The 16,344-nt window shown below is 50.8% G+C and overlaps 1 protein-coding gene across 1 annotated transcript in view; it reads left to right on the top strand.

Annotated features, from left to right (window-relative positions):
* The window catches only part of C14H1orf94 (chromosome 14 C1orf94 homolog), a 35,880-nt gene extending 19,767 nt beyond the window's left edge, over window positions 1-16,113 (top strand). Inside the window, exons 3-7 of the mRNA XM_064493341.1 lie at window positions 1,353-1,613; window positions 2,649-2,824; window positions 7,159-7,236; window positions 10,751-10,947; window positions 16,038-16,113. Of these exons, the coding sequence (XP_064349411.1) occupies window positions 1,353-1,613; window positions 2,649-2,824; window positions 7,159-7,236; window positions 10,751-10,947; window positions 16,038-16,113 (788 nt within the window). The remainder of the gene's footprint in view (window positions 1-1,352; window positions 1,614-2,648; window positions 2,825-7,158; window positions 7,237-10,750; window positions 10,948-16,037) is intronic.
* Window positions 16,114-16,344: the final 231 nt, after the last annotated feature.

Below are 16,344 nucleotides of genomic sequence, written 5' to 3'. Positions count from 1 at the left end.
CACTTCCAACAGGGAACACTGGGCACAGGTCCTCTGATGCAGCCACTATCAGTATGATCCGAGGGGCTGGTTGTGTGTCCAGTGCCGTTTTCCAGCCAAGCTCCATGGAGATCAGGATCTCCAGGCTGGGGAAGGTGAGAAGATGCTGGGAGAGCAAGGCCCTCTTCCCTGCTTCCACCAAGCAAAGCCTGAAAAAGTTTATATGTGTATATATATTATATACTTGCATTTATATGTAATATTTATATTACATATAAATGCACATATATATTTTCCCTACTCCATACTTACTTTTGTCAGAAGAAAGAATTCTATTGCTCAGAAGGAAATAGGGGTGAAGACCCCTGCTGTGGAGGGTCCCATGATGATCCAGACAGTGTCCTCACACTGGGGGAACACCAGGTTGATGTGGAGAGAGACCTGAGCAAGGTGCCGACCACATCCAGTGACACTCTGTGTCTCTCTGATGCCTCTGTGTCTTTGCCCATAGTCACCCAGAGCCCTGGTGTAAGGCCTTGCTGAAGGCCCACTTCCTGCTGGAAGCCCTCTGACCTTCTCAGACAGGAGCTGTCTCAGCCACCCTTTTCTCCCGCTGTGTCCCTCTGTCACCTCCCGGTCCCCATCTGCCTTGTCCCAGAGCTATTTCTGGGTCTGTCTGTCTCTCCCTCCTTGTTGTGAGCTCCTGCAGGGCCAAGTCTGGCTCTGACTCATCGCAGTGTCCCCAGGACTCAGGTCAGGGCCTGGCGCTGACGAGTGTGCTGAGCATCAAAGCAGGGGTAGAATCCATGACGAGGGACCAGACTGCAGCTCAGACTGTGTGTTCTTTAGGAACGTGTTTCCCCCCACTAAACCAGGTGCTCCCCAAAGTCTAGAGCTGTGTCCAAGTCAGCTTTGTACTTCGAACCTTGGTACACCAACCTATGGAGGGTTGGAAGGAAGAAAGGGAGGAAAAAAAGAGGGAGGGAGGGAGGAAAAAAGGTAGGAGGGAAGGAAAGGAGGGAAGAAAGGGGTAAGTTGGGGAAGGGATGGTGGAAGGAAGAAAAGAAAGAAGGGAAGACAAGAAAAGAAGGGTAACTGGAAGGAAGGAAGGATGAATGGGTGGATGGAAGGAAGGTAAAAATGGATGTATAGACGGATGTACAAGTGCATGAGAGAGGAAGACCAGAATGGGCCTTGGTCATGAAGGCTACAGGGATTGGACTTGGATTGAACTTGGCTGGGAGGGAGACCCCAGAGTGATCTGAGCCTCAGGTGTGCTGTGGAGGGTCCATCCCTTAGTCCAAAAGAAGATGCTCCCCACACCCAGCTCTTGGCCCTCCCAAGTCACTGACTCAGTTTCCCTCATGCTGTAGAATGGAATCCTGGCACCAAGGAGCTGACCAAGGCTCGGGAGAGCCTCTTGCTTAGTCAGTGGACCCAGAGCCAGAAGGACCCCTTTGGTGAGGAGGGTTGCAGTGACCCCGTGGGCTCCATGTCTGTGGCCCTGCCGACCAAGAAGCCCGCATTGCCGGCTGAGAAGAACCTGCTGTATGAGTTCCTTGGGGACACCAAGAACCCGAGCGGGCAGCTGAGGCTTCGCAGCAAAGTGGAGGTGGACGGGCTGGAGCTGAAACGTAAGCTGACCCTGCCCAGGGAGAGCCTGAAGGGATTTCAGAAACTGTCATAGGCCCGGGACCAGCTCTGCCATCAGATGGCTGTCTCACCCACGAGCAAGTCACTGCCTTTCCCTGTGTGTCAGGTTTTAAACCTGTAAAATGGGGGAAGTGACTTTCTTCCTATGTCCTCTGCAGGGAATATAATTGCTAGAGAAACGCAGCTGGCTCTCAGGGGTCACGTGAGCATCACTGGTGGTCATTTTGAATATTTTATCCCCTCAAGTTGCCCAAGCAAAAGAAAAATCCATGCTTTAGTATTGTTTCTACATTGAGATTATTCACATCCTTGCTTTCTCTGCCTTGCACTCCTACAACTGTTTCAATCAAAACCCTTTTCCTCCCCAAAATATGCCCAATAAGGGGAAACTGACGCCCCATCTCTGACTCTATAAGCCCACAGGGCGTATTGTAGAAGGAGAGAATCCAGGTTTCATAACCTGAAACAACTCAAACCAAATCTCACTAATTCAGACCAATTTTGGGTCCTACCACACTGAATTCTAATTATATGATATTTTAAACTATACATGATTCCAACATAGATGTAACAGCCTGCACAAGGTCCTCCTCACTGCTGCAGGTACATGCCCTTGGGGGCTGCTTTGATAATTTGGTAAGAATGGCTTCCGATGGCATCACAATTGTTGGTATCAAACTGGATTCTCCTAAAGTGCTTGAAAGAATGTGGTTTTGTACGTAGGTGATCAGGTTTACTGTATTCTCGAGCTGAACTTCCTCCTTACTAGTGAGTGATGGAAAGTGACCTTCTATGCCAACTGTGCCAGGATTTTCACCCCTTCCGAATCGGCGAGATGTGAACTAAAGATATGGTCCTAGAGTTGGAAATTCACCTGAAATTTGAAGACCCCTCTGGGAGCTTAAAAGACCTGACTTCCGAGAACATTAACCCCAGAGGCAGTCATGGTGCTGAGGGCATCCTGGCCTCTCCCTCCCTCAATCATGGAAACACTCTACCTCTCCTGTGACTTACAGTTAACCCGCCAGCGACGGGGGCCGACAAGAACAACCTCAAGTACACAGGGAACGTGTTCACCCCACGCTTTGCCACCGGCTTGACCTCAGCCACCCTGAACCAGCCGCTCTGGCTCAACTTGAACTACCCACCTCCGCCCGTGCTCACGAATCCCGCCACCTTCCCACAGTGTCAGGTGAGTGAGTGTGTCCGGGGCCAGGCTCACCCATGGCCATCCACGGAGGGGCAGTGGCTTCCAGGGAGCCTAATTCACAAAGAGCCTTCGGACGCGTTAGTTCATTTCTTCACTGTGGCCACATCAGACCAAATACTTGGTACACACGCGTGCAAACACACATGCATGGGTGCGTATATTTCTCATTTTCCTTTGTCTGAATTCCGGTTCACTCTGTGCTGTGTCTTCCAGAGCTGCTTGGCTAGTTTGGGCCTGTGAAATACTTGGGCTCCCAGGAGAGGATGATGGCATACAGTCCTTGTTTCCCCCCACCTCCTGTGACTTCCTTTACAGTCAGATGACATGTGTCCTGGATTACTTGGGACAATCCCAATTGAGGTCTTTTGTCCCAGCATAATTCTTAATTGCACCTGCTTTCACTCTCAAGTGTCCTGCTGTGGATGACAAATTATGTGGCCACGTCATTTAAATGACAACCCAACCGTCTCAGCTTCTCCCAGCTAAAGTGTCTTGGTGCAGTTTCTTGGTCCTGGGACTCAGAGAGAACTCAGGGCCAGACAATAAGGAATGGGTGAAACCCTTGGATGTTTTACTCACAGAACTTATTTATGCAGGGAAAATGTAGTTTCTTTAGTTGGCCTATTTAATTTAATCTCCCTGAAGAGCTGCCACCCACTGGGTAGAAAGAAGAAAAAATCTAATAAATGTCCTCTCCGGTTTAAACCGTAGTCCAAACCAAGAACTTAAAGTAGTCCTTTTAGGTAGTGCTCAGTTCCTCCAGGAAAGGTGCTAGTGTCAAAGATTCCCCAGTCTTCTGTCCCCTCCCTGGATCCTTTCCAGCATGGTGTGCCAGTGTATGGGGTGGGGACCAGGTGCTTGGGAACCTGCTGCCCCAGCCTGGCCTGGCAAAGCCTGGAGAGGGCAAAGAGAGAAGGAAATCCCCTGAAAATCATCTCATCCTGTCTCTGTGCCCCTTCCCCTGTCCTTTGGGCCCCTGTGTCATTTCCTACGTTACAACAGAGCAGCGAGTCTCACGGAGTGGGCGTCCCACGCAGAAGGTAGATCTACTCCACACAAAGCCTCTCTGCGCTGGTGCACCCGGCTTAGCCCCTGAATCTTAAATGGGGACTAAAGTAAAGGAGTTTAGCACAGTCTCTCTTTTTCTTTCCGAAGTTTTGTTTCCAAGCTTTTTTTTTTCGGTTTGCTCAAGAGAGCCCAAGTGCCCACCCCGTCCTCTCGAGGTGAGCGGTTGTAGTGAAGTGTGGCGCGCGGGAAAATCAAAGTGCACCCGTCCCATGTCTACGATTTGTTGTCCTTGCACAGGTCTGGAGAGAAATGCCCTGTTCACATACTCGTGGGTCCACCGACCCCTTCGCTGATGTTCCTCCACCCTTGCATTTGTGTGTTTGCTCACTCACACTCATCATTCGTCCACCCGCTCGTGGATGGACTCCTCTTTGTATTCGTTCTTTTCATTCATTGAAGTAGTGAGAAACCCTTCCTTCACACTGACTATAGGCCAAGCATCAACTCGGTCAGGGGATTCCGAGGTGACTAAGAAGCTCGGAGTCGAGTACAAGCCAGGAACAAATCAAAGGCCAGCACCGTGTGCACCCCCACCTCTGAGAGAGAAAGGATTTGCACAATTTATTTAGTGGAAACCCGTGCACTCTCAGGGCTCACCATACAAAGCTAATTCACAGTGATTTGTTTTATGAAGAGAGGATGGTGTCTCACTGCCATGTTAACTTCTACTCTCTTGACTTTTGGAGCAGGTGAGATACGGACATACTTTTCGAGCTTGAAAGTCCTTTGTCTTCAGAGATGCTGGTGTTGGCATCACAGTGCCGACCCCGAGGTTCCTGGGCCCCTGGGTCCTACGCAGCAGTTTAGACACTGAATGGGCCCAGCTAAAGTCCACTGCACACGCCGACCCTCGCGGGTGGGAACAAGGGTCGGTGTAGTTTACGTTCTCCCAGCCCCTTGTGATCGCACAATGCCACCCAGCTTCAGGACGGCTGGTCCAGTGGCCTGATATAACAAAAAGAAGGCAGGTTTTGGAATCGTCAGGCTGGGGTTTAAGGAAATTCTGCTGCTTCCAAGCTGTGTGGCCTTGGGCAAGTTAGCCAAATGCTCTGAGCCCGGGTTTCCTCACCTGTGAAATGGCCTAATAATTACAGCAGTGGCAGCAGCAAATGCTTGAGTCAGCTGTAAGGTTAATTGAATCCATGGATGAGAAAGGGCTTTGAAAAATCCAAAGCGTGATACAGATGTTGGTTTGTATTATTATTCATCCCAAATGTTCCTAGGAAGCAGGGTCAGGGAGCTCTGCAGACCTTGAGAAGACAGAGAGGAGAAATGGGGAACAGTCTATCCTGGTCTCCTTCTCTGCTTGGCGTTAGGAATAAAGAGAAGGTCCCAAATCCAGTGTACTCAGAGCTCCACTGTGGAGGGTCGCAGAGCACTGGAGGACTAAGTCCCCAGCACCAAAGGGCTCCAGAGGCTCCGGGCTGCTCAGCATAAATGACCTCGGCTCCCAGTGAAGGAGGGAGCGCACGGGGGAGAGGCCTTGGCCTCAAGCAAAGAGGAGCGAATGTTTGTTCATCCTTGCTCATGATTTTACAGAGTTGCGATTTGAACAACTAGAAATACCTTCCAAGTCGTGCAGTGTCGCTCACACTGATGACTCCTGAAAATCCACCCAGGACAGAGCGGGTCGTAGATCCTGGGTGTGGGGAGGATGGTGGCCTGGGGAGCTGGCTGTGGACAGCAGAGTGGGGAGGGAGTGAAACCGAGGAGGGACACTGAGAACCTGGCCCTGGAGCTGAGGGCTGGGAACAGGCATGGCGGCCCCATCCAGCTGACTCCTCTGTCCTGGTTCAGGTCACGGTTGGGGTCACAGAGCCCAGACTGTGGTCATGGTGGTGAGTGGGGCTGCCCTGGGCTGCAGGACTTGAAGGAAAGGGGGCAAGTGCACTGGTTTCAGGTGAAGGGGTTGGTGGGAGTCGGGGAGGCCCAGCCATGGTCAAGTGTCAGGTACACGGGAGCAGAGAGCAAGGAGGCTCTGAGAGGATGTGCGCTCTTGGAGATCTGGAAGATGGGCACCAGGAGACCTGGGGGACTTCCCAGGCCCCTGCAGCAGGGATGCAAAGCCTTTTATGAGGAGCCTTTGGGCTCTGAGGAAGTTGTCAAGGGCATAGTGTCAGCCATCAACACTTTGACAACTGGCACAAGCTGAACCTAGAATGGAGGCAGTGTCTTGGGGTGCAGAATCTTCTGCAAAAACATATGGTCTGAGGGATGCTTTGGGTTTTGGACTGTATCTTATGGGGTAACTAACTGGATTGGCAGGTAGAGGTAGTCTGGGACTGGAGGGGTCATGGGCTGACCCCACCCACAGGAGCAGTTCTGCTGTGCGTGTGCGCGTGTGTGCCTGAGCGTACACGTGGACATGTAAGGCCACGTGGGACAGAGTTGTGTGGTTTCTACTTCCCACTGGGCTGAGCTGCCAGACAACCTCTTCAAGTGGAGGGCGTGGGGTTGGGGGAGCAGTGAGAGATGGTAAAAATACCTAACTTGCAGAATCCTTGTTATGTGCTGTGCACTGTTCTAAGCGCTTTGAGTGGAGGAACTCATTTATCTTCACATCATTCCTCCTCGTCAGGTACAGACACAGGTGTACGTGTGGGCACATAGACGCACAGCAGCAGAGACCCAAACGCATACGCCCAGGCTCACAGCTGCACATTTGTGCACAGAAACCCACAGCTCCAGACACAAATGGAAGCACATGTGCAGATGCGCTGAAATAAACATGGAGGCAAGCTAGCACACATGTACGCGGATGCACACTGGCACCTCATGTCTTAGGGCAGGAATGGGGTTTGGGGAATGGCACATGGAAAAGGGGTAAAGATAGCAACAAAGATAACTTGACTATTGTCACAGGCTTTACATGCTGAACACACATCATTTTACAGACAAGAGAAAAGATGCTCAGAGAGGCAAAGTGATTTGCCCAAGATCACACAGCCACTAAGGGGCAGATCTGGGATTCAAGAGGCAGGCAGGTTCCTGAAGCTCTTATCTTAAATATTCACTGAAAAGGCTGTGAATCCTGCTCACCAGGGGCTTCCTGTGTGGTCTGAGTTGTGCTGGCTCGACCTGATTCCAGCTGGACTAGGCAGCTAGAGGGTCTAGCCAGCAGTGTGGTGGGATGGGCTCAGCTGTCTGGAGACCCTGGCAAATGAGCTGGAAGCTGAGCTGAGTGGCTGCTGCTCTCTGGCTGGGAGCCCGTTGCCCCATGGCGCTGAGCCTCCCCCTTCTCTCCCCAGGGCCTGTACCCACAGCGGGCAGCCCGGATGCCTTATCAGCAGACCCTGCACCCCCAGCTGGGAGGTTACTCCCGACAGGTGAGTACATGACTTCTTCACCTCTGAACCAGCTCCACAAAGGTCTGCAGGTTAGAAGGACATCTGTTCCCTTGCCTTTGTCCAGCTGGTCACCCCCTATAATTACTGGCCCACCCTTGACCCCAGATCACAGACACAAACACCAACATGGGTGTAGAAACAAACCAGTGTCCTCAGGTGACTATAAAAGCTGGCGCTTACAGAGCCCCTACTGTGTGCCAGGCCCTTCTCTAAGGGCCTTGCCTGCGTTAATTTAACCTTCAGAACCACCCTATGGGGTAGATTAGAGGTGAAGAAACCGAGACACAGAGAGATTAAATAATTTGTCCAAGGTTATCAAGGTAACACATGTTAGCTTTTGCTGTGGCAACAAACAGCCTCAATATCTTCAAGACTTTCAGCAATAAAATATTTAATTTTCACCCACAGTCGACAGGTGGGCTGAACTGGACTGGGACTGGGTTCAAGCCTGTTCCACGCGTCCTCGTTTTGGGCTCGTGCTGAAGATACAGTAGTTCTTGCTGTGCTGGGTGGCTGGAGTGCCGGAGGGCCAGGCAGAAACACCTCTGGGAGGCCCAGCTTAGACCCTGGATGTAGTGATGGGTGCCCGCCTTCCACCAGCCAAAGCAAATCACGTGGCCTTGCCCAGCATTGGTGGGGCCGGGAAGTTATCCCTTCCAAGCCAGTTTGTCAGTTAAAACACAGACACCTAATTCAATTTAAATTTCAGATAATCAGTGAATAAAATTTTAGTAGAGCTATGTCTGAAATACAGCATGGATCATACCTACCTGAAACAATATTTTGCTGTTTTTCTGAAATTCAGCTTTAATTGGGTGTTATATTTTGGTTTGCTAAATCTGCCCCCCCCCATGCCCATGGGTAAGTCATTGATCAATATCTACTTGACAGTGACACAAAAGCAGAACTGGGATTTGACCTTGGGCAGCCTGGCTTCAGGGTCCATGTCCCCCACCCCCCGTAACTGGTTTACTGCTTTTTGTGTACAGATACACAAAAATATAGTATCAAAGTAAAGCAGCAGAGACAAAAATACTAATACACACTCAGACACAAATAAAGATACAATTACATGCATGTGGCTCAGCTGCATGTACACACAAAACACAGAACAGCAGGTCCTGAGACAGTGACACCCTGGGGCAGGGATGGAGGTGTGAGGGAAGGAGCTGAGAACTGGCCGCATTCTCGGTCTGGCCGTGCACCTTCGCGTACAGACCCCACACTCACACCCACAGACTCCTCGGCCTCTCCTCTCTCCCTGGGGAGCCCTACCCTTTCTCTGAGAAGCACAGAACGTCCCCGTTGGCAGAGGAGGGCGCAGGGGTGTAGGCTGCCCTGTTACGTGGGCTGGTCCTGCTCTTTCAGCAGGAGGAGCTTTGCGTCCTGCGATGACGTAAGCGTGAGGCAGGCTCGCAGAATCTCAGCGCGTCCCCTCTGCCCCACGAGCAGTGACTCCGTCCGCCTAGCTCCAAAGTGGATGCTTTTAGACAAAGTTATGTATGTGCATATGTTTGAAAAAGTAATACAAAAACATGGTCCAAAATTTGCAGAATCTTAGAGGCAATCACTGTTCCTGGTGTCTTCGGTACCCTTGCTGTTTATACGTATCGATACAAGCATTTTACACAGATGTGGTATTCTGGGCACGCTGCTCTATCATTGCTTCTGTGAGCAGAGTGTATTTTGGAGATGATTCCAGAGCCCTGTGCACAGCTCTGTTTTATGGGTTTTATCAGTGACATGTGGTTTAGGGTGCATCTTTGAGTAAAGCTTGTATAAGCTCTGGGACCTGCATCTTCTCTTTCATGTCAGTTTCCTCGCAGGTCCAGGTCCCCTCCCCCAACTGTGAAAACCAGGCACATTTTCTGCCACGCTGACCCACGGGTGTCTGTCCTGGGAGATGCCTTCCTGGGTTCTCTCCGTGAGCTCTGGACACTTTCTGACCTTTAGCTCATCCTCTTGGGGTTTCAATGCCCGTGTCCAGCATTAGCAGGTCCTACATGTCCACTAAGGGAAAGATGGGGAAGGCAGGAGGGAGGGGCTCAGGCTTTCAGGAGGAACAAGCATAGAGGTACGGGTCAGAGCCACGGGCTCTGGGCTCACCCCACTGGGATTCCGACAAAACTCAGACACTTGAAACACTGAGCAAGTTGCTTAACTTCTCCGAACCTCAGTTTCCTCATCTCTAAAATGGCCCTACCTCCCAGGGCTGTTTGGAGTTTAATTGAGAGAATCCAGAGGAAGGGTCTGGAGTACCCCAAGCACTTAATAAGTGCTAGCCTTTGTCATCTTTTTAAATTATATAAGAACGTGCAGGATGAGAGAGGGCTGTCAGCACACTGAACCCCTGAGCAGCTTGGACCTCAGACTCTTACTGTTAAAATGGAAATCTAGAAATTTCCCCAGTTTTGACCAAAACACACAGGAGGTTGGATGTCAGCTCCACACAAGACATTCAGAGCTGTCAGTGGTAGAATCCAGTGCTCATGATGTAATGAGCTCCCCATCATCTTATGTATTCAAACAGACACTTAGTAGTTTCTTCTTTCCTCGCTGCCCCCTCCTCTCCCTTTCCTGCACTCATTCATTTAACACATGTTTATTGAGCAGCTACTGTGTGACAGGCATTGTCTTAGGGCTGAGGATAAGTCAGTAAATAAGACAGATGGGGTCCCTGCCTTGCCAGAGGCAAGATAGTGGAAGCCCTGCTTCTCAGTGGGGGTCTGATCCAGGAAGTCTCAGAAACCCAGTGAGTTCCTATTTTCTCTAGGGTTTGAGCTGAATGCCGTTGCCTCTTGTCCACTCACACTGTCCAGCACTGTAACCACCAGCCATGTGTAACTATTTAAATTTAAATCAATTAAAATTCAGTAAAATTTAAAATTCAATCACACTAGCCCCATTTCAAGGGCTCGATAAGCACACTTGTGTCTGATGGCTACCATATTGCACCATGCAGACACAGAAGATTTCCATCATCCATCACCGGAGTTTCCACAGGGCAGGGCTGTCTTGGACTTGGAGTCTGGTGAGATCCTGAGCTAGAAGCCAGGAATGTATAAATCTCAACAGCCTTTACTGACATAGTAAAAAACTTAAAAATGAGCAGGTGGTTATTGACCAAGGGGAAGGTAGGGGAAAAGGAATGGACATGATGGAAGTCATATTCATTGGTTGTTTATTATATGCCAGTCTCTCTACATATGTCAGCTGACTCAACCCCCAAACAATGGAGATAGTGTTTGCCCATTTTATAGATAAGGAAACTGAGGCTCAGATAAATGAAATAACTTGCCTGTCTCACATTCAAGAGCTGGGTCCTATGCTTTTTCCAGCTCAACACATTGCCTTCTATGCACCTCATAGCAACTGAGGGGCACAGGGGCTGAGGGGTGGGGGCTAGGGCTAGGGTTAGGGCTGGGGAACTGTGACGTTTGGGAGCAGTGGGCATTGCTGGACCAAGCCCCTCTCCTCTCTCTCTGCCCTGCAGGTGACACCATACAGTCCACAGCAGATGGGACAGCAGGTTTTCCACTCTTCCTACACGCCCCTGCTGGGCTACATCCCCTTCGTCCAGCCCAACTATCCGTACTCTCAGAGGACGCCACAAAAGCTGTCCGGCAATCCCCGAGACCCTTCCCCCATGGCAGGAGATGGGCCGCAGTGCCTCTTCCCCCAGGCGTTCAGGTGAGTCTTCAGCCCACACTGGAAGTCCAGTTTGTCTCCAGGAAGCCTCCAAACAGGGGAGGTGGGTGCTTGGGGCCCCCTGGGTGCTTTCTTGGTACGTATGTCCCATGGCTGTGGGGAGGGGAGACCTTATGCCTGGGTCCAGAGACTGGGTCCTGGATTCCAGAATCTGATGTGAGGTGAACCTGATCTGAATCTGGTGGGGCCCTTTTGGAGGCCCATTTTGGGGCTGGGGGTGCTAGAGTCTGGTGCAGAAACACAGCTGCGTGGTCAGGAATAGATGGGGACACCACCCACAGCAGGTGGCAGGTCGTGGAGCATGGCGAATATGCCCTTACCCACTTGCTTGGTTCACAGCCAGACATGGCCAGGTAATCCTCTTACAGCTCTCTCCCCTGCTTACCGCATCCTGAGCGCCTCGCCAGGCTCCTCTCTCGAACATCCCAAGGACTCCGTGACTGGTGCTGCCGAAGGGCCCCCCGTTGCTTATCAGGCTGCTCACACTTTCCACCCAAAGTACCCCAAACAGCAGAGGAGGGGGGCTGAGCAGCAAACAGCCAACACAAACTCAACATTTTGGCTGGAAATTGCACACAAACTTTACGTGCTAGTCAGTAAGAAATGTCTGTTTGTTGTTTTACTGTAACAACGCACGGTGGCTCATTCCCACCCACCATCTCTTCACTACTGATGCTCTGAGATGCAGGCAGTGCCCTGTCATTCCTGAGAATCCAAGTGCCTGGGGGCACACCCCGGGGAATGTGTGCCCTGTTTGAGAACCTCCATTTATAGGATAAGGACCAAATTCCCCAACTGGACATCGATTTCCTTCCTCCCCATCACTGCCCCTCACCGCAGTGTCTGCAGGTGCCCCGGACTCTTACCCCTTCAATCAGTGTTTCCCCGAATGTCTTGTTAAAGGGGATAAATGCTAGAAAGAGGTTTCTACAGTCAGATCTGTTTGGGAAAAGAAAGGTGGAAACAGAGATATACAATTTCTTAACTGTTTTAATTCACAGATTATTTAATTTCCTAGGGTGCCTGGAGAACATTCAAGAAGGTGATTGATAGTATCATTTGAACATAAAACCCATGACCCCTTGTTTCTTTTTCTCTCCTTTTTCTTTTCCTCCTTCCCTCCTTCCCTCCCTCCCTTCCTCCTGCCCTCCCTTCCTCCCTCCCTCCCAATCCTTTCTCTCCTTCCCTTTTATTGTAGAGTACATCATGGTGTTTCACCAACACACTGTTGAAAGCTCTGTCTCAATTCACATAGTTACGATGAATTTAGCCTGTAGGGGACCATCGATGAATAGGATGTGTTTCTCCCTTCCGAGGCTGAGAGTGGATGAGAAGGGGGAGCAGTGATGTTAGTGCCCTGACAAAGTGAAGGCCATCGATGTGGCCCAAGGACAGAGGAGGGATCCCTGCTGTGAACAGTGAGGGCTGCAGGAAGGGGAGGAACCTGGTTGAAGTACTAGATTTATCCCTGAAAAAGGTGGAAAATAGGAAAAGGAAGGTTAAGCTTGGATGATTAAAGGCTGTGACTTGTGGGCCTGGGGATCCAGTGCAGATCTGTGAATGTCAGACTGAACTGATGGGATGGAGGGGAGACTATACGCAGGAGAGGGTGGAGTCTGGAGGTGACTGTAGAGTCTGTAGGAGTGGTTCTCACCTCCCTGGAGGCAACTGCACAGGGAAGGCAGCCTACCTGCAGGCTGGCAAGCTCCCTGCTTCCATGCTGTGACTCCGGGCTCAAGGTAAGAGAGATTCTCTGGAGAAGCCAGAGCTGGCTGCACTTGGAAGGGAGTGTGGTCCCAAGGTCTCATCGGTCAGCGGTTGGGCCGCACTGATTGGGAGCAGTGAGAGCGGAGGGTTGAGACCTGGCCTCTGGCTGTCTTCAGAGGGGCAAGGAGGGGAAACAGAGCGAGCAGGAGACTGAGGAAGGAGCAGTCTTAGAAGTGGGAGAGGGCCTGGGGACACCGAGGGCAAAGGAGGAGGGTGATGGGGAGGAGTAGCGATCAGCAGAGGGGAATGGTGGCCTGAGAGTTTAGGAAGACCAGGAAAGTGAGGCCGGAAGATGGAGGCCCGTGTCCCCCAAAGGGATGATTGTTCACACAGAGTAATTTGTTGAGCGTCTTCCATGTGCCTGGCACTACTCTGGTTACTGGAGTGAACAGGACCAAGTGCTTCCCTCTGCCCTGCCAGGAGGAGAAGTAGACAATATGGAAATCAGCAAGCATCATACATGTCAGGTGCCGGGGAGGAGGGCTGGAGAGGATGACGGGACGTCTCTTGAGCCAAGATCTGAATGAAATGTGAGGATGAATCATGCATAAATATGGATGATGAGCACTCTGGGCAGAAAGAAGAGAAATACAGTGTCCCCAGGATAGGAGGTATATCTGGGGCACAAGGAGTGGGGGAGAGAGAGTGGGCAGAACCAAAGTTGGAGAGGTGGCAGGGCCAGACTAGGCAGAGCCTGGTAGGCGTGGAAGGAAGAGCAGGGAGAAGCCATCAATGCTCCGAGGTTCTCTGTGTAAGGAAGATGACTCGACCAACATACGAAGAGTGGACTGTGAAGTAAGAGCTGGTGGAGGGAACCAGAGGAGGAGCCTTTATAGCTATCCAAGCAGGAGGTGCTGGGGGTGTAGACGGGGACAGTGACCATGGTGGGGAGACAAGAGAAAAGAGCTGGAGTGTTAATTTTCTTGGTAGAATTGACAGGACTTGATGATGACTGGATGCAGAATGAAGAAAAGAGAGGAGTCAATCATGACTCTTAGGTTTTTGACCAGTGTCCGGATAAGCGGCAATTCCAAGCTACTAAGGTCCAGATGACGAGAGCAAAGATCTGCTGATCAGGAGTTTGGTTTTGGATATGGAAAGTCTGAGATGCCTGTTAGACACATGAGTGGAGCTGTTGATAGGCAGGTGGATATATGGGTCTGGGGCTCGGGGGAGAGTTTGGGGCTGGTAATATAAGTTTGGGAATCATTAGCATATAGATACTATTTAAAGGCATGGGATGGGATAAGATCGCCCAGGGAGTAGATGTACCCAGAGAAGAGGAGAGGCCCAAGGACTGAGCCCTGGGCGCCAACACGTAGAGAGGCTGGGGAGATGTGGAGGAACCAGCAAAAGGTCTAAGAGGTGGGAGAGAAAATAGGAGGCTGTGGAGTGCAGGAAGCCAGGTGAAGAGAGGGAGGGATCACACCATGAGAATAACACCTGGGCGCCGTAGGATGGAGCGTGGAAACGCTGAGCACAGTGGTGGTGCTGGGGGCTACAGTCGTGCTGCAGAGGCTGCCCTGGACAGGGAGGGAGGCACAGAAGAGAACCAAGAGACTAAACCACATGAAGTGGGAGAGGAAGGAGCAGGTCACCTCCATGTTCTCAGGGAGGAAGGACGGGAGCCCTCCCTGCCCTCTTCATACAGCCATCGGGGTAAGATAACTGTACAACTTATCTTCCAAACAGTAATCAGTTTGAGAGTTAAAAAAGAACATAAATAATAATGACACTGGAAATACCAGTGTAGAAACTGTCCCAGGCCAACTAGGACAGTTCACTATGCTCAAGAGGCAGTTCAAGCTCCTCCTCCTCCTCCAGGAAGTATTCCTTGATAGCTGTAGTCCACATGGATTGCCCAGCTCCCTGACCCTCTGGTGTATGTCCTGTCCAGACCATGCCCTTGGCAGCTGATCTGACAAGAAGTTCTAAAGCTGAAGGGCTCAGATGTGTGGGGTGTGGCAATCTGATAGGAGGTATGTCATGAGTAATTTGTTCCCAGTGATTATTAAATAGTTAAGAATGTGTTGTAGCCTTTATTTTATAAATCAGAGTGGAATTCAGAGTATACGTATAATAACATCACTTTCAATCATTTCTTTTCCAGTATGATTTTTGAAAAAGAGCAAAAGAGGTGGGGTTACCACTGGCATTAATTGCTTATCTGGTTCCTACCTTTTGTCAGGTCCTGGGCTGGGTGCTGGGTGTAAAATGGTGAACAGTCCAAAAAATGTCCCCGCTCTCATGGAATTTATTTTAGTGAGGAGGGAATCAAACAACCCCAAGCCTAGCTTGTCCACGGCCGCTCACAGTGACCAGCAGATCCCGACACCAGCTGAGGCATTAGAAATTAATGCGATGGTTTGTTCCCATTGCTTCTACCTTGCTCCCCACCCCCTCCTTTTTGTTTCATCAGTTCATGGGAGGGCACCGCGAACGTGAGCATCTGTAATATGCATCTGCCCAGGAGAAAAGTGGCTGAGAATCCCTGGATTAGACTAAATCTAGCCGTTGGCTCTGCCGCAATTTGTATGGAGCTCCGTTCCATTCATTCAAAGTATCCTAGCAGATGGGGAAAGAGATTGCAATAGGATACCAGAAGTGTGAGTAAACGATTCCATCTGGAGAGGTCAGGGAAGGCTTCACAGAGGAGATGACTTCTGAACTCTCATTTGAAGTATGAATAGCAGTGTGCTGGGGAGAAAAAGCGGCAGCGTGTGTATTTCTGCTCTTGGAGGGTGAGGCTCAAATCTTCTTGCCTCTTCCTCCCCCAAGGGTCTGGCAAAGTCCCATGCACCCAGCAATGCCTCAGTGCTCGCTTCTCGGCCAGCCTGGTGTGGAACTGGAGAGCCTGACTTAGCTTGGTGCTGAGAAGGGGAGAAAGAGCCCTAGGATCGTGCGGGATCTCACACTGGGACGTGGCCCTGAGTTCTCCCATGTTGTACAATTTTCTGAGGGACCCACAAGGTCCTCTAAGGCCAGTAGAGTGGCCGTAGGTCCACAGGTAAGGTGCTCAGATCTGGAGAGGCTCCCTCGTCTATGGTCCTGGAGAGAGTATAAGCCTGGGAGAAATGGTCCCTACAGGCCGCCATCCTGACCTAACTAAGTGGCAGAAGCTCTTTATTGTCCTCTGGTTGTATCATTTTAATATTTTATTTTTTTGTTATTGCTAAAACTTTCAGCTTCCAAGCCTGTCCTGATCTTCCCCATCTCTGACAGCCACAAAATGAGTATTTTCCTTTTCCCAATATCTCGGCTGAAGTCAGGAATTTCATCATGACATGCGTTTCTTTCTCTTCCAGGTTCGGCTCGACGTCTGGTGGCCCCCTGATGAACAGCCCCTATTTCTCCTCCAGTGGGAACGGCATAAATTTTTAGATCTCCATCTCATCCCCCTCCTCCTGCCTTAGCCCTGGGATCGGGACTAAGGGCTCTCCAGGATTCTGGGTTCTGCAACAGCTTGGTGTGAAGTTTGGAAAACCAAGGTTCCGACCAGGTCGCAGTCAGAAAACAGCAAGACCAGATGCATCTCTCGACCAGCACTCACACACACAGCCTCCCCTGCCACACGCGGCACAAACCACACACACACACCCCCCTCGTATTCAT

The sequence above is a fragment of the Camelus dromedarius genome, chromosome 14 (genome assembly GCF_036321535.1).
Source record: "Camelus dromedarius isolate mCamDro1 chromosome 14, mCamDro1.pat, whole genome shotgun sequence".
NCBI classification, from domain to species: domain Eukaryota; kingdom Metazoa; phylum Chordata; class Mammalia; order Artiodactyla; family Camelidae; genus Camelus; species Camelus dromedarius.
This window is presented reverse-complemented; position numbering and strand designations above follow the sequence as displayed.